The 23,451-nt window shown below is 32.8% G+C and overlaps 1 protein-coding gene across 3 annotated transcripts in view; it reads left to right on the top strand.

Moving 5' to 3' along the window:
• DYNC2H1 (dynein cytoplasmic 2 heavy chain 1) overlaps positions 1-23,451 on the top strand; it is a 289,645-nt gene that overhangs the window by 39,999 nt on the left and 226,195 nt on the right. For all 3 annotated transcript variants that reach the window (XM_070490370.1, XM_070490369.1, XM_070490368.1), the window contains exons 27-40: positions 1,224-1,356; positions 1,460-1,577; positions 3,223-3,335; positions 5,091-5,210; positions 8,276-8,426; positions 10,181-10,386; positions 11,559-11,741; positions 12,110-12,292; positions 13,972-14,195; positions 14,931-15,046; positions 17,642-17,841; positions 18,651-18,915; positions 20,243-20,450; positions 23,166-23,295. In XM_070490370.1, the coding sequence (XP_070346471.1) occupies positions 1,224-1,356; positions 1,460-1,577; positions 3,223-3,335; positions 5,091-5,210; positions 8,276-8,426; positions 10,181-10,386; positions 11,559-11,741; positions 12,110-12,292; positions 13,972-14,195; positions 14,931-15,046; positions 17,642-17,841; positions 18,651-18,915; positions 20,243-20,450; positions 23,166-23,295 (2,350 nt within the window). The remainder of the gene's footprint in view (positions 1-1,223; positions 1,357-1,459; positions 1,578-3,222; positions 3,336-5,090; positions 5,211-8,275; positions 8,427-10,180; positions 10,387-11,558; positions 11,742-12,109; positions 12,293-13,971; positions 14,196-14,930; positions 15,047-17,641; positions 17,842-18,650; positions 18,916-20,242; positions 20,451-23,165; positions 23,296-23,451) is intronic.

Below are 23,451 nucleotides of genomic sequence, written 5' to 3'. Positions count from 1 at the left end.
TTTCTTTGCTGCTGTCCTCTTCTGGTTTTCTGTCCTTAGCCCTCTCTAAACATTTATATGTAGACATTCTCCAGGTTTCAGCCTTGGGTTCTTTTCCAGCTCTCTTTTTAGGTGATCTTAACCACTCTCAGCATCAATTTTCTTCTATTTGCTGAGGTTTCTTCAACTTTTATATGGAGCCCATATTTCTCATCTGAGCTCAAAATGTACTAAATATCCTCAACATGTCAAAACTAAATTCATGAGTTTACCCTCAATTCCCTTCCCACAAATATTTTCTCTTTCTCGTTTCTTTCTCAATAAATGGTACCACCTAATTGCTCAAAGTAGAAACATACTGGATATCTTTGACCTCTCCCTCCACTTGCAAATGCATTAAATTATCAAATTGTGTTGATTCTAACCTACTTTAATCTATTTTAATATATCCTTTATACCTCTATTTCTTTGATTTTATTCTAAAGTACTTTTGTCATCACTCACTTGGACTTGTGCCTAATCTTTTGACTTATTCTTGTCTTCTCCAATAAGTTTTTCACACAACAACTAGAGTAATACTTAAAAGTTAAGTTTTCTCACTTCTTGCCTTTATTCTTTTAAGTAAAATTTTAAAATGGTTTCCTCTTCTCTAAGGATAAAGCATGATCTGCTCCTTATCCATTTCTCTATCTTTTCTTGTGTTGTTCTCCTTTTTTGCTGTAGTGACTACAGCCTTTAATTTCTCAAACATACCAAGCTCTTTTCCAGGATCTTTCCTGGAAACTATTTCCCTCCTACTCACTGGTTTTTTTTTCTTTTTATTCATCATTCAGATCACAGCTTAAATTACTTCCTCAAAGAAGTCATAGGTTAGGGGTTGCCTTATTAACCACTTTGACAATACTTTGTACTTTTCCTTCTTAGCATTTATCATAATTTTATTTAAATATTTTGAGAAGTTATTTAATATCTTTCTCTGTCACCAGATCATTATCTTTCTGAAGTAGGGCTTAATATTTGTTTAGCTAATGAATGAAATAAGAGACTTTGCAGTATGGGAGGTTAAAAATGGTAATGAGAAATTACTAATTTTTAGGATTATTTATTGGAAGCCTAGTGATATATTGTTGTTATAATAGTGTTACCTCTAGTTTGTTTTAAGCAAGTGAGAAAATAAATGTCTCAGTATCTCTCAGCCAAAACTGTTAAAATAAATGTGAAAATAACTTTTTTTTCTTCTGTAGATCAATAATGACTGACATCAAGAAAGACAATAGAGTCACAAGGTTAACTACGCATGCAGGAATCAGAAATTCTCTACTAACAATACTTGATCAGCTTCACAGATGTCAGAAATCATTAAATGAATTTTTAGAGGCATGTTTTTAAAAAAAATCTTTATGTAATAAATTATACAATACTTTAATATCTTAATTATTTGAAAAGAGAAGTCTATTCTTTCTGTTTTAATTTTTGTTAGGAAAAACGCTCAGCATTCCCAAGATTTTATTTTATTGGTGATGATGACTTATTAGAAATACTGGGCCAGTCTACTAACCCATCAGTGATTCAGTCGCACCTTAAGAAGTTGTTTGCTGGTAAGATTCAACATTTATTCAACAGATATTTGTTGAGTTTCAACTAACTGCCAGGCATAATGTTAGGCTCTTAAGTAGACTATTGAATGTAATACAAGTCGTACACTCAAAGAACTTATAGTTTAGTAGGGGACACAAGCTAGTAAGTTGACAAATATAATATATGACAATTCCTGTGGTTGACATAACTATGTGTGTTATAGCTCTATCTATGAAAGCATTTAGCTCAGTTTTGGGGCATCATAAAACGGTGATGTTTAAAGTGAGATCTGATGAATTTATAAATCTTAGCTTGAAGAAAGATGGAAGGCAGAGGGAATAGGCTCTGCAGAGGCCTGGAGGTGAAGGAGAAGATACCCTTTCATTTTTGAGTTTAAGGTCTTCTAAAAGATGTCCAAGTGGAGCTACTCAATAGACAATTATTGTCAGTAGAGAGACCTAGGATGGAGATGTCAAATTGAAAGTCATCTGTATATAGGTAATAATTAAGCTGTGGGAATAGGTGAGATTACCTGGCGAAAAGTGTAGACTAATAGTGCCAATGCTTTGGTGTTGTTGAGTCACTTTATTTGGGTAATTGCATATGGAATTGGTTCGCTACAAAAATAATGACTGTTATTTTCTGACAATATTTCATTTGTTGGAAAACAGCTACGTTTTTCAAATTAACTTTAAAAGGTAAAAAATTTTCATCATCTTCACTTTTAATCAGGGATTAGCAAACTACAGGCCTACAGGCGAAATCTGGCTCACTGCCTGTTTTTTAAAAATAAAATTTTACTGGAACAGAGCCATGGCCATTATTAGCAATAGCTGCTTTTGTGCTACTGGCACAGAGTTGAGCAGTTGACACAGACATGGTATGGCCTGTGAAAACCTAAGATATTTACTCTCTAGTGCTTTATAGAAGCATTTACTAACCATTGTATATCTGAAGCTGTAAGGTACTTATAAGCATCTGTAACTGTGATTTGGGCTGTGGGAGGTAGTGGAAAGAGCTGTTGAAATCAGAAGGTTTATATTCAAGCTCTCCCTCTACTATTTATTAGTCAGTTATTAATTTACATCTCTGAAATTTAGTTTTCTTCTTTAAATTGGAAATAATAACTTACTGGGTTTTTCTGAAGATCAAAATTAGATAATGTGTTTAAGGTTTTTTTGTATACTATAGGGAATATGCATATATTCCCTATAGTATACATTATTATAGTATAGGATTCCCTTGGAGGAAGGGAGGTCCTATTTGCCCTCGTCCTTTCCTCTTGTCTTTTTTGTCTCATATCATTATAAGTGGGATCATCAGTATGTATGCTTATGTACTCATTTGTGTCGGGCTTCTTTTGCTCATCATAATGTTTTCAAGATAGCCATAAATATATTTTATTCCTTTTTATTCCTGGGTAGTATTCCGTTGTTTGACTGTATCACCGTTTATCCATTCATCCGTTGATGGGCATTTGGGTTGTTTACAGTTTTTGGTTATGAAAAGCTATTCTATTATGTTATATAATGGAATTAATATAATTCTATTACATCATAACATATATTGTGGGATATGTGTTATACATTATGTGGTAACCATTTGGCATGTCTAATAATTATGTCTTTAATCCTTTCTATTTAAATTTTTGCTTTTATATTATAGGCATTAACAGTGTGTGCTTTGATGAGGAATCGAAACATATAACTGCAATGAAATCTTTAGAGGGAGAAGTTGTACCTTTTAAAAATAAAGTTTTTCTATCAGACAATGTAGAGGTAAGTAATTCTTCTTCAAGTATGAAAATAAAAAGAATTAACTATATGAACTTTGTATCAAAAATAGTAAATTTGTAAGGTAAAGGTAGCTAATTTAAGCCTTTCAGGAAACTCATATCTTAAAAGATGATTTGTTAGGTTCAGAATGATTTGATATTAAGGAGAATATGGATTTTTAGTCTTTGGAAGGCAGCATGTAATTATGAAAAGAGCCTTTGCTTTGGAGTCCAAAAGACTTGGATATTTATTTTAGCTCCACAACTTATTAACTATGTGACTTAGAATCTCAATTTTCTTGTCTGTAAAATAGGAATTTTACTATCTGTTGCAAAGACTTTCTATTGAAAATTAAATGAGATAACTGGCTTTAAGTATACTATGTAGTGTTTGGAACATAAGTACTCCTAAGTCTTAGTTCTTTTTTCTCTTTAAAACATGAGCTGTGTAAGATGACTTAGGTGAACAAGTAAGCTTGAAACTAGGGCATTCACGGAACAACAATTGATTAGTTGGTTCTGCAGGACTGGAAGTAAGCTATCAAAGGCCTATTATAGGTGTACAACAAAAACTAAAAAGCAATAGGGTGCATCACATTGAATTGTAATTTTCAAGTTCCAAAATTATCTTCCAAGTAGAAGGGGCCATGCCTTATCATGCATGTATCTATAGTTTAGCTAAATGTCTATTTCTGGTTAGACCTCAACGTTTTATTGGATATTGAGTACATAAATCAGGAGATTGAAAGCATAGAAGCTTTGATAAGTAGCTCCTATGTTTGGTGAAGAGTTTTTTTGTTTTGTTGTTGTTGTTTTCCTTTCCTGTAGTTTTGTTGGGACAAGATAAAGAGAGAGAGGAAGAGATTAAGTTTTAGCAGCTGGGCTTGAACAGTTTTGCCAGCAAGGGAAAACTGGAACTCTGGAAGCTCTTGTGATGATTTGCAGAGTAGATGTGCCTTGCACTCTTTAGCTTCAGGGCTTTTGAGCTGGGCAAGGATTCATGCTATTTTCAATACTGGAAAGTGTGTTAAAAAAAAAAGCTAGAACTTAGAGTAAAGTAAGTAATGATGAAAACCTAGTTAAAGTTATGGTTTTTGCCCTTATATTTTATTGTAGATGATACAGTCTTTTAAAATTAAGTAGTGCTTCATAAATACTCATTACTATTTTTATCAGTTGTCATTATTATTTTAACTTTAGTTAATGTTCATTGTTTTATCTCTAATCAAGGGAGTGAAAAAATGTGTTGTTTTGACCTTGAAACAAAGTTTTGTTTGAAGAGGCAGCTTTACTCCCCAAATAATATAGTTCACCCTAGTGAAGCAATCCTTTCCTATGATTGCAACTTTCTGAATATGAGATCACTGGGCTTGCATCACTAAGCCAGGGGACTTAGCTAGTCACTTTGACTCTGATTTATTAACCCAACTATCTAATTTGATTTGTCATAATGATGAAATGAATGGATTTTTTAAAAAATGTTCATATTGTATTAGTTTGTATAGATGAAGAGAGTGATAGCTAACCACAAATTTATGAGTTTTCACACTTACTATTATCCCAAAAGGTGAAAAAAATTGTTTTTTCCAAATTATTTATTAATAAAATAAATAGTTACATGCCATGTAACACATTTTGGGAGTGTGAGAGTCAGTAGGAAATTATAATTTGCTTTGCTGAAATAAAAGAATGGGATCTGTCAATAGAGTGTATATTTGTTTTATGATTCATATATATTATTTTCTGATTTTATTTTCAGACTTGGTTAAATGATTTAGCCTTGGAAATGAAGCAAACTTTGAAACAGTTGTTGACAGAATGTGTTACTGCTGGACGAAGTTCTCAAGGTGCAATTGACCCATCCTTGTTCCCTTCACAGGTAAGGGGGCTTGTGTGTGGAATATAGGTAGGCATGGTATCATAGAAAGATCCCTGACCTAGAGGTAAGAAGGTTCAGACAACTGGCATCTTTGTTCTCCTTTTATCTAACAGTTAACATTGACAAATTGCTTAACTTTTGAGTCTCAGTTCCTCAACTATAAAAATGTAAGGGAAGAACTGCGTGATAGTGAAATTCTCTTCTAGCTCCATTAGTTTGTTATATTCCAGATGCTTTCAAGCAGAGGGCATGCTGAGATCTAAGCAACCCACGCCAGTGGGGAATGGAATGGGGAGGGAAAATCAGTCATGTAGTAGCTTCCTGGTTCTAGATGATTAGTCCATCATTGATAGAGAGGCACAGGATCCATAACGCTGTCCCCCATTCCTCCCATGGAATCATTTAAGAGGCTAGAGCTGGCAGGAGTTTAGCAGGGTGTTAGTGTAGGTCTGTAATATAGTCACAGCACTGAACTAGAACATTGGCAAGGAAGCTGAGAGCTGAGTTGCGTGGTGGGTTATAGAGATTGCTGCAGTTCACTGTTCATAGGACCTCACCCCTGAAACACTGGATGATAGATTTGTATCTTACAAAACTTGTTCCAGCCTTATCAAAGTATAGCACTGAGACTTGTGTTAAATATCTGCCTCGTTGAGGGATGTTTATAGCTTGTCGAGACTAACACTACAGGTGTGGGACATCAGGACCTTAGTTCTTAGGGACTCTGAAAGGCAATCAATGAGACATTCTGTGATTTCTCATGGGAAAATCTACCCAACTGCTCAGAGTTCTTTGCTTTTCAGATCAAAACATTTAGTAGCTACTTGAAAAAAAAATTTATGTTGATTCTTTTAAAGCATGAAAAGTTAAATAGGAAGCTTGGAACATTTTAAATTCTGAGCCATTTTATCATTCACGTTATTTTCATCTTTTAGCATTTTGAGTCAAACTAAAACGTGTTTAAAAAACTTGTTAGGGTGTTAGAGAAAAGTAAAAGTAATCATCAATGAATAATAACGCCATTGCAAAGTTAGAGTTCACCTACTTTATTACCTCTAGAAATGTTTCCTAGTACTCTGTCAACTTCCAGATAGGATTTAAATTGACTTAGAGTAAAAGACACAATATTAAACAATCTACAAAAGTAAGAAGTGCATAATAATTGGATTGGGGAAATGACAAATGTATCAGGAAATATACTAGGAGATACAGGCTAAAGAAAGTGGCTGGATTTGAACCTGAACCTTACCTTCTGGGTTCTTGAGCAGTCAAGTAAAAATGTGAATACTAAACATGTAAATAGTTCATTATTTCTGTAAAAATGTGATCTACTAAAAACATAAATAGTTCATTATCTACCAAAACAAAGAATTCCAGTTTATTAGCAGTTAATGCCAAGAAAAAATTATCTCAAGAGCATTTACGTAAGGGTATTGAATGCTATAGCTGTTACATGAATGTTTGATACAGGTTATTATGTATTATTAATTCAGTTCTCTAAAGGCATTTTGTAAGGACCTGAAATAATGTAGAGAAATCACTTTCTGGTCTGGGAGGGAGACAGCGTGGTAGAGTGGAAAGAATCTGGCAGACCTTGCTTCAAGTCCTGTCTTTGTTAGTTATACTCTGAGTGATTCTTTTTGACACCTAGTTAAGAGGGCGTAATAATACCTACATTTCCAACTCATTTTGAAGGTGTAATCATATGATGTTTGCAGAGCACCCTTAGTGACGATTACATTTTAGCTAATTAACAATGTTAGTACCTGTCCAGATATCTTAATGGTAATGTGACTTGAGAATCAGCCAAGACTGTATCTCGACTATCATTTCTGTTAGCCTCTCAAAGAAACTATTTAGTAGACTTAAAAATTGAGATTATTGATGTGCATTTATAATACAGAAATTCAGTAGTAGTACCTGAAAGGAAATCCATGTATATGAGTATTAGTTTGGAGCTGGCAAGTAAACATTTTCATATGAAAATTAAAGAGCAAAGTCTTTTCTCATAAAGCAGATTTGGATCTGCTAATTTCATCATATATGTGATTAAAGAGGACTTTGGGTTTTGTATTAACTATGGGAGATGACTTTTCCCTGGAAAAAGTTACTAATTGGCTTTCTCTTCCATTAAAGCACCTTAATATGATGTTTATACAATGTTTAAGTTAGAGCAAGACAGCTCTTAGCCTGTTATGTTAAGTTATAAAATGTATGTGTAGATAATTAAATGTGTTAGTCTGATAGAGACATTTCATGATACTCATCTGAATGCTGAAAGGTATATATCAGAAAAAATCTATTCAATAGTAATTTGTCAGTGAGTTTAGTGTTTTTATATGATGATGGATCATGTCTTTAGATAAAGGAGGATACTGGTTTTCCTTGTTTGTTTAAGAACTGTATCAAACTATTTTAACGTAAGTATTCAAAGGCTGTGTTTAAATGGATAATTTACTTCATCAGTAGCCTTGCTATATTGGTACTGTGACAGAAAGCCTCAAGCATTGTTAACATTTCATGTTTTATATAACTATAAAGATATCGTCTTGATCTATAGCTAGTTTCTGTTTGTAAGTATTAAATTGAACGCTTAAGACAGATCTTAAGATAAAATTGGAATTTTCAAATTGTAGACTTCATAGTATATTGAGAAATTATTTTGGAATGCTAGAAGATTACCCTTCTATTAAATAAAATGCATCATACTCTGATATCTTTGCATCCTACTGGTTGAAAAGAAGCCATTTATGAGGAGAGTCAAGGGAAGAAAGTACAAAGGCCCTTCGGTTACAATAACCTCAGTGGGTTCTAAGAGCCGAAAATGGCCCTATAGAAGAATAGTAGGAGATGAGTTCTGAGAAGTGCGCTTGGGCTGCATCACACAACGCTCTTTCTATGAATGTATTCCTCTATTTATATTTGAGGTGCCAGAAAGACATTGAAGTAGAGCGATCCAATATACAATTAGAAATTTGGGGAAAAAAAGGTGTCTCTCCTTAAATTTATAAAATATTTCTAAGTAAATTCACCCTTTAAAAATAATTATTCTCTTTATTCATTAGATATTGTGCTTGGCGGAGCAGATTAAATTCACTGAAGACATAGAAGATGCTATCAAAGATCATAGTCTTCATCAGATTGAAACACAACTGGTGAATAAGTTAGAGCACTATACTAACATTGACACAAGTTCTGAGGATCCAGGGAATATTGGTATGGAAAAATATTCCATTTTCTGCCTATTTTTGGGTTATTGGAACATTTTTTTGATATTCTATCTTAATTTATCCATTGTGTTTTTGGCTGTATATTTGTCTATCTATGTATCTATCAATCAATCATCTATGTATTTTGGAAGTTATGTTAAGAATTACAATATACATACTTTTATATTGTGCTTAGAATCAATAATTTCCTACTTTAAATGGAATGTAGAAACTACTTTAAATGGAATGTAGAAAGCTTACCACCATATAGGCTTTTTATCTTCCTATTTTTTATGTTGTAGTTGTCTTATATATTACATCTACATTCATTGAAAGCTCCATGAGATTATGTTATAATTTTTGCCTTTAACCACCCATCATATTTTAAAGGACTCAGGAAAAAATAGTCTGTTATATTTACCTAGATGCTTACCATTTCTTGTCCTTCCTTCAAGTTTCCTTTTGGTATCATTTTCCTTATGTTTGAAGAACTTCCTTTAGTGTTTTTTTTAGAGAAGATTTGCTGACTGAATTCTCATAGATTTTCTTCATTTGAGAATGTCTTTATTTCACCTTTATTGTCTTATGTGAATTGAGATTTTTTTTGTTTTTTTGCATGTTAAGTGATTTTGGATTGTATCCTGGACATTTTGAATATTGCCTTATGAGAATCTGAGTCTTGTTTGAATCCTGTGGATAATGTTGATACTTTTCTGTTAGCAATTGCTCTTGTTGGGTTCAGGCGACAAGTTCCAGCCAGCCTCCTGTGGGTCTGTTCTGTTTTTAGTCTTGGCAATACTGTTCAGATCTATCCCACGTGTGTGCCACCTAGTGGTCAGTTCTCAGTCTCTGGTTTGACGTTTAGGTTGAGATCTCTTTCACAGTTTGGAGGTGAGCCCAGGAGTTCATAAACAAATTTATAGGGTCTCTTTTTTAATCTTCTCCCTCTCCATGATCTTCCCAGTATTTTGCAGTTCCCTTGGACTCCTGTTTTGGTCCTCTTGCCAGAAATCTTGGGTGTCATGTACTTTACTCTCTCCTTCACACTTTCTGTGAATGCACCCATGTCTTGAGCCAATTGATAGGAGATTAGAGAGAGGAAAAGGGCAGTTGGGATTGTCTTGCTCTCTTGGGATCACAGCTCCTCTGATTTCAAAGGAAAGTTCCCTTCCCTTAGAGTTTTAAGTGTCTTTAGGTCTCAGCTGCCAGGGCTGTAGCTACCTGGAGACTCCTTTTCTGCTTCTCAAGCTTGAGCTAGAGGCCTTCTCTGGGAGCTCTCTCTGTCTACGCCATTCTGGGTTTCTGGCTGCCTTGGGTTCAGGCTTAGGAATACCAGAGAGGAAAGAAAAAGAAAAAGGTAAATTAGCCACTGGTTTGGTGGCACTTCTAATTCTGATCTTATCCAAGTTGCCTAATACTCTACTTTTCAGAGTCATAAGTAGCAGTTCGGTGCATGCTGTTTGTGTTTTATACTTGTGTTCAGAGGGAGAGACTGGTTGGACTGCACTAACTTCCTTGCGTAAGGAACCGGAACCCCTCTCCTGTTGAATTTTGGTACCTTAGTTTTCACACATGAAATTCTTATTTCTTACTAGAGAATTTGACATTTTTTTTGACTTGCGTGGTTTATATTACTGTACCATTCAAATGCATCATGAAATTACCATTTAAATTCAGTAATAAATCACCTGTACCCATATAATCCTAAAGTACATAAATCACAGGCTAACATTTTCTCCAATTATTTGTATTTGTGTACAGAATCTGGCATTCTGGAGCTTAAACTTAAAGCACTAATTCTTGATATTATTCATAATATTGATGTGGTAAAGCAGTTAAACCAAGTTCAAGTTCATACAACTGAAGACTGGGCTTGGAAAAAACAAGTTAGATTCTACATGAATAGTGATCACACATGTTATGTTCAAATGGTGGATTCTGAACTTCAGTATACTTATGAGTATCAGGTATGACTTGTGGCAGAAGTGTTTTATTTTTCCAGTTAGAAATTATTTACTTTAAAGGAAATTTTCTATTAGATGAAAGAATTATTTTTCTTTCAGTTGTAACTTGGAAGAATTTTTTTGTGTGTTACTGTCTTGTTTCTATTTCATCATAGTTAAAAAGATGTTACATTGGAAAAAATAAAAAATCATTCTATTTACAAAAAAGTTAAAGTAATCTCAGTGTTGTACTGAATTCTCTAAAGGTACCTTTTTATAGAGTAGCGTTTATACAGAATTTGAAATGTTTCTTTAATCCAAGGAGAATTGAATATAGACAACCTCAATGGAAGCAATTTGGTTTGTGCCTCCTTATGCAAGGCCAAAATTAGTGTAATGGTAAATATGCTAAAATTTGTTTACTAAATGTTTTCAGTTTGTAAGGTAAAAGAATTTTCAAACAAATAACCTAATTCATGTAATCTATTCTCAAAAAAAAATCCAGCTGTATCCTCTCTGCCTTTTTCCATCATAATGAATCAATCATCAGAATATATTTGACAATTATGTTAATAAGCATATGTCAGGAGAGTTGCCAGCTGGGTCTTTCCAAAAGGAAATGTATTTTGAGACCCGAATCTGTCTATCTAAATTAAGGAAAAGGTCTGTAAACTGCAGCCAGAATTGGAATCTCTTGTCCCTAAAATTTAGTAGAAATTTTGAGAATTATTTGATGTTAAAATTATTAATTTTATAATGAATTTTTCAAATTAATTATGCTTTGAGGCCTCTAAATAGTTCTGATTTATGAAGATCATAAGATTCAGGGAAATAATTTACATGAATTTTAAAATACCAAATGGAATGATTATTGTATAACAGATTTTTGGATTTGTTTGCCCTAGAAGTACATCTTTGTGCCACTGTCAAGAGACTGAGAGAGCATTTGGAAAACCCAACAGTATATCAATTGAGGGCAGAAGAAAATACATGCTTGAGAAATAACTAAGTTTAATTCCAGTTTGTGCTTTAGAAAGTTTCTTTGACTAAAAAAATATTTTGGGTATTTTTCCAAGTTAAAAACTTTAACTTATTTTTTGCCTTTTTAGCTTTTTAACTAGAATCTCACCCCATATAAATATATGTAAATGTTGAATAGAAGGTGACTATTTGAACTTTGTACTTCCCTTGTGTAGGGTAATGCTCCCAAGCTGGTTTATACTCCATTGACGGACAAGTGCTACCTAACTCTCACTCAAGCCATGAAGATGGGGCTTGGAGGAAATCCTTATGGACCAGCTGGAACTGGAAAAACTGAATCAGTGAAGGCTTTAGGTGGACTTCTTGGAAGACAAGTTTTAGTTTTTAATTGTGATGAGGTAAAATAAATAATTATAAAACCATATAATAGTGTGTTTAGTTATATGTTTAGATTAGTTTTCATGTACTTATATATGAAACACTATTTTCAAATCACTCTACTTTTAAATCACTTGAAACAGAACTTGTTTTATTTGGAAAGTAAAATGTGTACTTTTCAGAACACTTTCACATGAAATATTTTGTTTATTCCTTGAAACCACCCTGGTTCTGAAAGAGGAGCTATTTAATCTTTACTTAAAAAAGAGAAAAAGAGGCAAAGATGAGTGAAATGATTTTCTTCTCAGGAAATGGCATAAAGTATTAAATTATTACTAAAGATTTTAGTGATTTTTTAATGAATATAATTTTTATTGTTATTTTTAAGGGCATCGATGTGAAGTCAATGGGACGAATATTTGTTGGTTTGGTGAAGTGTGGGGCCTGGGGTTGTTTTGATGAATTCAATAGACTGGAAGAATCTGTACTGTCAGCAGTTTCTATGCAAATCCAGACAATTCAAGATGCTTTGAAGAATCATAGAACAGTTTGTGAACTGCTTGGCAAGGAGGTATAGAATGTTGGGAATTTAAAGAATTAAAATATTTTATAAGACTTTGCGTTACTCATACTCATGCAAATTTTCTATCTTTATTTCTCCTGACACTCCTCTTTCTAATCTGTGACCAGTGTGTTAAGCCTTTTTACCTGTGAATTGTCTCTGAGGTTTCTCACTCTTTTTTGGTCCCACTTCTATGATTCATCTTCAAACTTTCCATATTGAATGATTTAGTTATAATAATATTTGCTAGCATTTATTGAGCACTTACTCTGTGCTGGCACTGTGTGTATTGCTTTAATGTATTTTCTCATTTAATGCTCTCCATAATACTTGAGGAAAGTACTGTTATATCTTTTCTACTTTATGGATGGGGAAACCAGGGCTTGATAAGTTAAGAGTAAGTAGTGGAGCTGTGAATGGAACACCGGTCTGTCTAATTTTGAAGCTCATGTTTTTAATCACTATTCTATATGAATCTTAAAACAATAAGCACTTAGCTGTTCTTCTGTTCCTTACTCCTCCACATAGGTGATAAATATGTGTCATTAGAACATAAACTTATTTGTATAGAAAATGTAACTTTATATGTAATGTATAATGCTGAGCACACTGAGAGTTAAAAGAACTGTGAAATTAATCCTCTTATCCATAATAACCTTTTCACAATACAAGTTTTTCAGGGTAGACCAAGAAAAGTAAGACCAGTTCTAAATTGTTAACATGTTATTTACATTATGCTTAAACTCTTTCTTCACGAAGAAAAACTAAGTTTTTACCTCTCTGCCATCCAAATTTATTTCCTTTCATATTCATTTTTTTTTTCTTTCCTCCTTTTACAAAGCAAGAGCTGTCCATTCTCCCAGCCAATTCTAATCTTTCTACCTATGCTTAGGAATCTGCTTCCCAGGGACTTCTCTTAGTTATCTCCTCTGCCATAGTTTCAGCCTTTCTCCTCTACACATTGCTTGTTGGCTTTTAAACATAATCACATCTTTCCCTTCTTAGTAATATATAATATTGTATTATATATAATAATGTTAGAATATTTAATATAATTAAACATAAGCAAACCTTCCCTTACTTCATCTTTCCTTCCAAGCAGCTCTCTTTCTCTTTTCTTTCTTCATAGCTAGGTTTTTCTACTCTAGGTGTTTCTACTTCCTAATTGCCCGTTCATTGTTTACGCATTCTAATTTAGCTTCTATTTTCAGTGTTTTGTTGAAAATGCTCCTGCTAGGTACTCTTGTGATATTCTCCTCTTCCCTGTCATAGCGTTTATCACATTATGATTGCTTCTCTGTAATATTCAATATGCTACATTTAAGCTCCAGAAGGCTATAAACTATTACTGACTTTAGTTGAGAGTTGTGTTGTCTCTGTGTTCTTAGCAAAGTGCCTAATACAAGGAAAGCTTTTAGTAAATGTGTTGAATGAATGGACAGACCTTCGAACTAGTACCATCTCTTACATTTTCAGCCTCAAAAATCTGATTACAAAGAACCTCTGTAAAGTAGTGTAGTTGGTAAAGAATTTATTATATGTTGAGTAAGGAGTTGTTTAGCACAGTAGCAGTTACATTTTGTTAAGGTGTAAGATTTTGTGTAGAAATATGTCACAATAAATTTCTATTGGCACTATATTTTATAGTTTCAAATATTTGATACCTATATTTTAAATTAATATTTCAGGTAGAAATAAATTCTAATTCTGGAATTTTTATCACTATGAATCCTGCTGGAAAAGGTTATGGAGGAAGACAAAAACTGCCTGATAATCTTAAACAGCTTTTCAGGCCAGTAGCCATGTCTCGTCCAGACAATGAGCTTATTGCAGAAGTTATTCTCTATTCAGAAGGCTTTAAAGATGCTAAAGTATTGGGAACAAAGTTGGTAGCTATCTTCAATTTATCTAGGTGAGTTTTTTTTTAAATAGTTTTATATTTTGTGGTTCCAATGATTGATTATGGTTATTAGTGACCATTTTTCACATTTGTTCAATTTACCTTTTCAATGATTTTCATATTGGTGATTGTATTGTAGTGAAGGTGTTGATAGGAAAGATTTTAATTTGAAAAATAAAAACATTTGGCTCAAAATTACTTGGTTTTTTAAAATACTATTAACTTGGTCTCACTTTTTGATGCAAAATATTTTTATTGTAGTGTTCCAGCTGAATGACACTTATCAAACTAATTTACCAGTTGACCACTCAAAACCTACTATTTTTTGGAGGAAATCTTTTACAGTTTTTCTTTATCTTGTTTCTAGTAATAGAGATTGACTTTTAGCTTTGGGAAACCCAGAATTCTAGTCCATATCACTTAAGAGATAGTGAGAACTAAAGTGTCAGAGATTGAGAGCAAGATGGATTGTTTAACAACTTTAGGAATAAAGGTAACAGGTAATTGTCATTTGGTGTCTTCATTAAGATAATTAGCCAGTTCATGAAAGGTTTATCCTGATCTTTGAGAACCATCCATCTTCAGCATTTTACTTGAGTGATCGTTGTGTGATTGGTTCCTTTATGTAAATTAGTGGAGCGCATTTCTGTGTGTAAATAGTTATATTCTGCTTTTCTTTGGATATTATGATAAAAAGAATTTCTTATAGCTATTTGAGGCTTTTTGATTTCCATGTCTTTACTTAAGGGAACTTTTGACACCTCAGCAGCATTATGATTGGGGTTTGAGAGCTTTGAAGACAGTTCTGAGAGGAAGTGGAAATCTTCTTAGACATCTGAAGAAATCTGGCATTAAACAGAAAGGTATGATTCATTATTCCAAATATAATCTTATTTTTTAAATGTTTTAATGTAGAATAGTTTTAGATGTACAGAAAAGTTATAAATATAGTATAGAGGGTTTCTGAATACACTGCTTCCAGTTTCTCCTATTGTTAATATCTTACATGAATATGGTACATTTATCACAACTAATGAACCAATATTGATACATTATTTTTTAACTAAAGTCCATACTTCATTCAGATTTTCCCTAGTTTTTACCTAATGTCCTGTCATAAATTTTAAATGTGCATTAAATATTAGATAGTTGTGATATTTGGAGGAATAGTCTAACCACTTCTTCTCAATCTTTAATGTGCATTAGAATCACATAGAGGCTTGTTAAAACACAGATTGTTGCACTCCACCTCCAAAATTCCTGATTTAGTAGGTCTGGAGTAGAGCCTGAGAATTTGTCTAGTCTTCAAACAAGAACAGGGACCTTAGAAATATGTGAGGATTTTCTCTTTCAAAGAGATAGTATATCAAATAAGATTACTCTTTAAAAAAAAAATCTTAATATTACCAAAAATACCTTTTAACTTTAGAATAACTTTAGATTTACAGTAAAGTTACAAAGATAGCATTCCCATTGTTTCTTCTTTTATTTGCCAAAACTAAGAAACTGAAGCTGGTATATTACTGTTGGCTTCAGACTTCATTTGGATTTCAAATATTTTATCATTAATGCCCTCTTTCTGTTCCATGGTTGAGTCTAGGGTGCCACATTGCATTTAGTTGTCCTATCTCCTTAGTCTTCTCTGCCTTATGACGGTTCTCAGTCTTTGTTTTCATGACCCTGACAGTGTTCAAGTGTACTAGTCAAATATGTAGACTCTTCCTCAATCTGGGTTTTTTCTGATGTTTTTCTTATGATTAGATTGAGTTATGAGTATTTGAAAAGAAAATCACAGAGGTGGAGTGCCCTTCTCATCACATCATGTCGATGGGTACATGATAACCGCATGACATCTTGGTGATGTTTCCTTTCATCTCTTATCTTAGTGTTTGTCAGTTTTCTCCACTGTAAAGTTATTATTTTCCCCTTTCCTTACTCTATCCTTTGAAGGCTGGTTACTAAATCTAGCTCACTTTCAAAGTGGGGAGGCAAGGATTAATCTCTGCATCTTAGAGGGGAGGGTATCTGCATATCAGTACAGACTCATGTATATTTTATTATACTTTATCACCTTTTTTCCCCACTTACATAAAATAAATGATTTCCCTCACCAATGGATGTGTGCCTTTATAACATGCTGACTATTGAGCCTATTCTGGTTGCTATTAAAAACTAAGTTAAGGGGCTGGCCTTGTGGTGTAGTGATTAAGTTCACTTGTTCTGCTTTGGTGGCTTGGGATTTGCTGGTTTGGATCCCGGGTGCAAACTTAGCACCGCTCATCAAGCCATGCTGTGGCAGGTGTCCCACATATGAAATAGAGGAAGGTGGGCATGGATGTTAGCTCAGGGCCAGTCTTCCTCGGCAAAAAGAGAAGGATTGGTGGCAGATGTTAGCTCAGGGCTAATCTTCTTCCAAAAAAAAAACACCTAAGTTAAAACACTGAAAAAAAGCCAGCATAGAAGAAAGAACTACATGAAATTACCTATTTGGACTTTAAATGACCAAAATATTCATCTTAAAAAAGGAAGCTACCTCAGCTCTATTATTAGGTTGGCATATGCCAGGGCAGATATAGTTATTTGGTGAAATACTTTAATTACTATTTTCCAATTGTATATCTCTGGTAACTTTTAAGAAATATTTAAACCATACCTGTGGTAAATAAGGGTGGCTTATTTATGAGTTCAGTGCATGATATAAACTGTAGTGCAACCAAGCCTCTTTATATGTACCTAAAATGGAAATATTAGACAATTATAGAGAAATACCAGACTAAAAATAGTTTTTTGCCTGTATGTGTATATATTATTAATCAGCACTTAATATCCTTGAAAAAATAAGAATCTGGCAATGATATTAGCATTTACATTTGGTTTAAGAATGGATTTATGAACCAGTTTTGAGCAAGGCTGATCAAAGATTGTTGCTCAATTTGTTAGTTTTTAGTCTTAGGACATAAAATGTCTGGGAGGCAATATTGGTATATTTGGACAGATACATGAATTTAGAATTAGTTGCTCTGGGCTGTACTACTTACTGCTCTGCTCTCTCAGATAAGTCATTTAAACATTAGAGAGTTAATGTTCTCATATGTAAAATTAGAATAATAATAGTAATACTTCCTTCCTTATTTTATGCAGTTGTTATAAGCATCTCATCAAAATGGTAAAGTACTATGCAAATATAGGTGATAATGATTTTTATTATTAATTAAAGTCTGGGTACCCTGGATTCAAATTCTGTAGAAAACAGTCTGTAACTCTACTTAGCAATACTTATTTTTCAGCAAAGGTAGTAAGGTAAGCTTACCAATTCGCATGATAGCATATGTCTTTAAATGTTACTAAATTCTAGTGCATCATTTAATTACTAATAATGCATATCACACCACTTAAAAACTGTTTTTATAGTCATTAAATTCATATCTAATAATTTTAAAATGAAACTTTTTCTCTAGTTAATGAAAGTCATATTGTGGTACAAGCATTGAGGCTAAATACAATGTCAAAGTTTACATTTGCTGACTGCACTCGGTTTGATGCGCTGATTAAAGATGTGTTTCCTGGAATTGACTTTAAAGAAGTAGAATATGGTGAACTGAGTGCTGCGTTAAAGCAAGTCTTTGAGGAGGCCAATTATGAAATCATACCCAATCAGGTAACTATGAAGAATATTTCATAACATATTGATCCTTTCTCCTAGTTAATTCCTTATTAACTGTCTTTATCCTTCAACCTTTCTTTCGTCTGTCAATTTAAATCTCACTTGCTCAGGAAAGCCTTCCCTGATCTTCAAGTCCAAATTTAGGTCCCTTTTTTATGTGCTTTCATTACTCTTTTTCTATAAACTTGTTTAATGTTTAATTGTATATTTGAGTAATATTGATTCTCCCACCCCAGACAGTAGTCCCCATGAAAGGCAGGATATATGTCTATTTTTGCTCACCATTTTATTCCTAGTGTCTGCTATAGAGTCTGGCATGTAATAGAGCCATCATATATATTTTTGATAATTTATTATATATGATTTAGTTTCACTTTGACAATTTCTTAGAAGAATTTTTTTTAAGTGGTTTTTTAATGTAGCAAAAATACATGTTCAAAATGAACACTTTTCCCTCAGGTTTTTTGGGAGAGATGCTGGATATAAATGAATGAATAAACAAGTGAATAAAATAATGAATATAATATATTTGAATGAATGAGTGAAGAAAATAACATATTGTATTGTCAGATAGCTTGGAAAGCATACTTGTTTCTTTTAAAGAAATATTAGATTTAAAGATCACATTGTAAATGTGTTCAGATTTATTTAAGTATTCTTTTATTCAAGGCTTTATCTTCCACTGAAGAAATCAAGGGCTGAATTTGTATGTTTGGAATAGAGCAACTCTTATAGAATGAGAGCAGAACTGTGTATGATTGTACATTATACATCATATATGAACATATCTCTTTTTTCACTAGATCAAGAAGGCTTTAGAATTGTATGAACAATTACGCCAGAGGATGGGAGTTGTTATTGTTGGTCCAAGTGGTGCTGGAAAATCAACTCTTTGGAGAATGTTAAGGGCAGCACTTTGTAAAATTGGCAAAGTGGTAAAACAATATACCATGAATCCCAAAGCTATGCCTAGACATCAATTATTAGGCCATATTGACATGGATACAAGGGAATGGTCTGATGGTGTTTTGACAAATAGTGCTCGCCAAGTAGTTCGAGAACCTCAAGGTTGGTGTCTGTTGTGTGATTCATTGTTTTACTTTATAGTTTTTAGAAGATGATAGAACTGGTCTATAATGCTATCCTTATCAAGTCTAATACATGTCCATAAACTGCCTTATAATAATGTACACTGATAGTTTACTTTGGAGGGACCCAAGACATGCTATCATTTTGACCTATACTCTATAGCATCTTTTATTATAATAGAAACTCAGAGTAATCTGGATGAATTGTAATTCACAACTAGATTAATTTACTGGATAAATATAAAATCTTTGATTTTGAATCAATATCATAATGCCTTATAGATATGCAAGATGACAAATTTTTATTTGGGATTAAAATTGGTGTGTGTGTGAACACTGTTAACTTAGTTTGAATATAGAGTTTTGAATAATTTTGAAAATTTAGGTTGTAAGACAGTAGTATATTTCTTGGTCTAAATTTTTTCGCTTGGTGTTTAAGACAATTTTGGTCAGAATCTGAGAAGACTCCCTACTTTTTGTTAGGTCATAATTTAGTTAATAGTTTTTTTTTTTTTTCCAGTGAGTGGAAGCTATAGAACTCTAAGACACTGGAAGAGATTTTCAATGTAGTTTCTTCATTTTGAATGTAGTCAGTGATAGCATGCTAGGTAAAAACCAGATGTTACCTGTACTTGTTTCTCATAGTTTTATTGGTGATATTTTCCTCTTTGAATTGTTTAAAAGGTCCAAGTACAAGTTGAAATGACTCTCATTTTATGAAGGATAGATAAAAACGTTTGTCTCTGGAAAGACTTGTACACAACTTGTTCACTGCTTCTCCCCGTTGAGGGCATCTTTTTATATATCAAAGAAATTGGAGAGTGGTGAATTTTTATTTCTCATTTAGGGCACTAAAAAGTAGGTTTCCTATATTTTCTAAAAGAGATATTACATACAAGCATTCATATATTCTTATGACATGGTAGAAGACAAAAGGCTGAAGAATATCTCGCAAGGTTATGGGAATAGACATACCTAAGTCTTGCATACTATGTTTTCTTTTAGTGAGATTCCAGTTCTGTATGATCATTGATAAATAGAGCATTATCACATGGTATGTAACTGAGTCTTTGGCCAGCTGAGCCAGGATTGCCCATGGGTTCTCCAGCACGTTTGTAGGACAGATTCACTTGAAAAATTTCAACATCTTGTTCAACATTTTGTTTTTTATATTCAGCTTCAGTAATATAAAATAATACCTATGGAAATCACTTCTAAAGAATAAGAGATAATTGTTTTATTCTTTATTTTTAATTATTATGACAATGTATTTTTATTTTATCTTCTCTTTTTTGGTTTGAAAATAGACGTCAGCTCATGGATAATCTGTGATGGTGATATTGACCCTGAATGGATAGAATCTCTGAATTCTGTTCTGGATGATAATCGACTACTCACTATGCCCAGTGGAGAAAGGATTCAGTTTGGCCCAAATGTTAACTTTGTATTTGAAACTCATGATTTAAGTTGTGCCTCGCCAGCCACAATATCTAGAATGGGAATGATCTTTCTTAGGTAAACCATAAGAGCATTTGCACGCATATTATTTTAGTTTCTTAGCTCAGTGAAATAACTATATATGAATAATTTATAAATATTTGTTTTCCTCCTTTTTGATTAACTTCTTTTCTTTTTGTTAGGTTTTAATTGATTCAGAGAGTTCCTGTTTTATTGCAATTGAATTATTTAGTTGATCACAATTTCTAAATAATTATTTTTGTTTGCTTAAGTGAAATAGCAAGTATTTAATTTGTTTTCTTTTTTCTATTTTATTTAAATGTTATAATTGACTTTAGAGAAGTGAACGTACCAATTTTGAGCTAGAGGCTAAGAATTTAAAGCTAAGTAGCAATATTTCAATCAAAGAATCTTGGATTCATAGAATTTTAGGGCTAACCTAGGTTTAATAGGTCCTATGGTCCAACTTTTAATTTTAGAAATTGGAAACCTCTTTACTTAATATTTTCTTTCTTATTCAGTGTATTTGGAAAAGGCTTAACAGAAATGAATAATAAACTAATGTTAGATATCATGTACAATAGTCACATACCAGAACATGGACATTTGAGCCAATTTCATTTTCCAAAATGAGTAATTAGTTTTCTTTTACTTTTTTATTTATGTTTTAGAATTTGATAATTTATCATTATATGTAAAGTACTTTACTCTTTTTGGGCCTTTTGAAGCTGTGTTAGGTCTTATATGACACATGATAGTGCTATCAAGTTGGTTCAAATTGTTTCTAATATTATTTAATCACTTTCTTCTTTGATAGTATTGTAGGAAACATTTATATTTAAACTAGTCATGAACTCCAATTAATACTTTGAAGTATTAATTATTAAAAAATATAGCAGGGGCCGGCCTAGTGGCGCAGCAGTTAAGTTCGCACATTCCGCTTTGGTAGCCTAGGGTTCACAATCCCAGGTGCGGACCTATGCACTGCTTATCATTCCCTGCTATGGAGGCATCCCACATATAAAAAAATAGAGAAAGATGGGCATGGATGTTAGCTCAAGGCCAGTCTTCCTCAGTAAAGAAAGAGGAGGATTGGAGGCAAATGTTAGCTCAGGGCTAATTTTCCTCAAAAAAAAACAAACAGAAAAAACAGTTAAAAATACATTGGGTTATCTTTTGAGGTATTAAAAATAACATAGCATACAGCTTTTGTAGCAGTATCTCACACAGTTTATCTTATTTATTCAATGTGTTATAATCTTGTGAGAAAAATAGAATGAAAGAAAAGTTAGCATTAAATTTTCAAATATGTATTGGATGCCTGTTATAGATATGACGTTGTTAGATGTTTTAGGAGGGGCAGAGCAAGAAAGGAGTAAAACTAACACTTATGGAGGGTTTGTCTTTATGGAACACACTTTTAAGTAGAGTAGATAAAATAAATGTAACAATTATAATGTAAGATAGAATATAAATGGAATACGTGGTAAGTAGAATGCCATGGATATTTAGCAGAAAAAAAGACCGCATATTGCTGTAGAGGATTTGAAAATTGATGGTGATGCAGATATTGTTTGTAAGAGTTATAATGAATATGTATGATTTCATGTAAAATGCAAATACATATTAACATTTTTAGTTGCTGTTTGATTAGCTTGTACCTTGGTTTCAGGTTTCATTAATTTCTTCAGCAGATATTTGTTGAGCACTTGTTATGCAGTAGGCCAGATGAGAACCTTTTAATAGTGAAAGAGAATGCTATTAATTATGCTGGGACAACTGGTATAAATCAGTATTGTCTTGGACAAACCAAGACATATAGTTGCCATAGGCATTGAGGAGATGCCATTGACAACAAAGTCTTTATTCTGAAGGAACATAGAGTCTTTGTTTTGTCTGTTTTGAGCTCATCTAATGTAATTTAAATATTTATCTTTGATCTTTCTGTTTTTCTTTTCCTTATTAGACTGGATGTAAATGTGAGAGGAGAAATTCAAGGGCTCAGTATTTACTAGTGCTGCTGTGAAATAGTGGTAGAAGATAGGAAAAATGACAAAATCGTGAGCCCTTGTCAATTCTAAGATTATTAATCGATGAATTGTTTTTACTATAATTTTCTATAATTACATAAGATATAATTTTGAATAAGATGTGAATATTGTATTTAATCTCAATCATTGAATGTTACTGATAGAATTAAGTGCTTTGCTAAAAGAATTATATTTTGCTTTAGGAAGATCTTGAAGTTTCAATAGTAGCGTAAGGATTTAGGTCGTTGGCTTTTTTTGGGAAATATTTTTAAAGATCTACATTAATACGCAGTGCATATTGAGCTCTAATATGCATTTGAATCACCCAGGAATTCTGTTAAAGTGAACATTTTGCTTCGCTAGGTCTCAGCTGGGATTTGGGGTGGTCTATTTCTAACAAGCAGACCACACTTTGTGTAGGAAGGATTTAGACCACTTTTTGGCTCATCTGTAGATATGTGATTCTTCTTTAATTTATATTTGTAATAATGCAGATGAAATCTATTTCCTTGTTTTACAGAAAATGACATGTATGTATATATACCTAAACATATATATATATATTTAGAAGTAACTAATACTTACACTCATACACATACAGAAGTAACTAAAATCAACTCTTGTATACTAGTAGATATAATACATGTGTAGAGTAATGTTTATTGGAGCAGAAATTGACTTTGAAAGTAAATTGACAGTTTCTTCCTAAATAATTTCTTACATGTTTATTAATCTATTTCAGTGATGAAGAGACGGATCTTAATTCTCTGATAAAATCTTGGTTGAGGAATCAGCCTCCTAAATATAGGAATAATCTTGAAAACTGGATTGGAGATTATTTTGAAAAGGCTTTACAATGGGTTCTAAAGCAGGTAAGTTAACTGTAATATTTCATAATTAATCATTTAGGTGAGAAGGATGTTTAAGAGTATTGCTTACTAAAGCTCCCTTTTAGAGCTCTGCCAGAATATTGGGGTGGAGGGACAGAGAGGTATCTTCACTGCTCTCTCAATATAAGTCATAGCATA

This window comes from Equus asinus, chromosome 20, assembly GCF_041296235.1.
Source record: "Equus asinus isolate D_3611 breed Donkey chromosome 20, EquAss-T2T_v2, whole genome shotgun sequence".
In the NCBI taxonomy this organism is placed as follows: Eukaryota; Metazoa; Chordata; class Mammalia; order Perissodactyla; family Equidae; genus Equus; species Equus asinus.
Note: the sequence above shows the minus strand (reverse complement) of the source record. Positions and strands in the feature narration are given on the sequence as shown.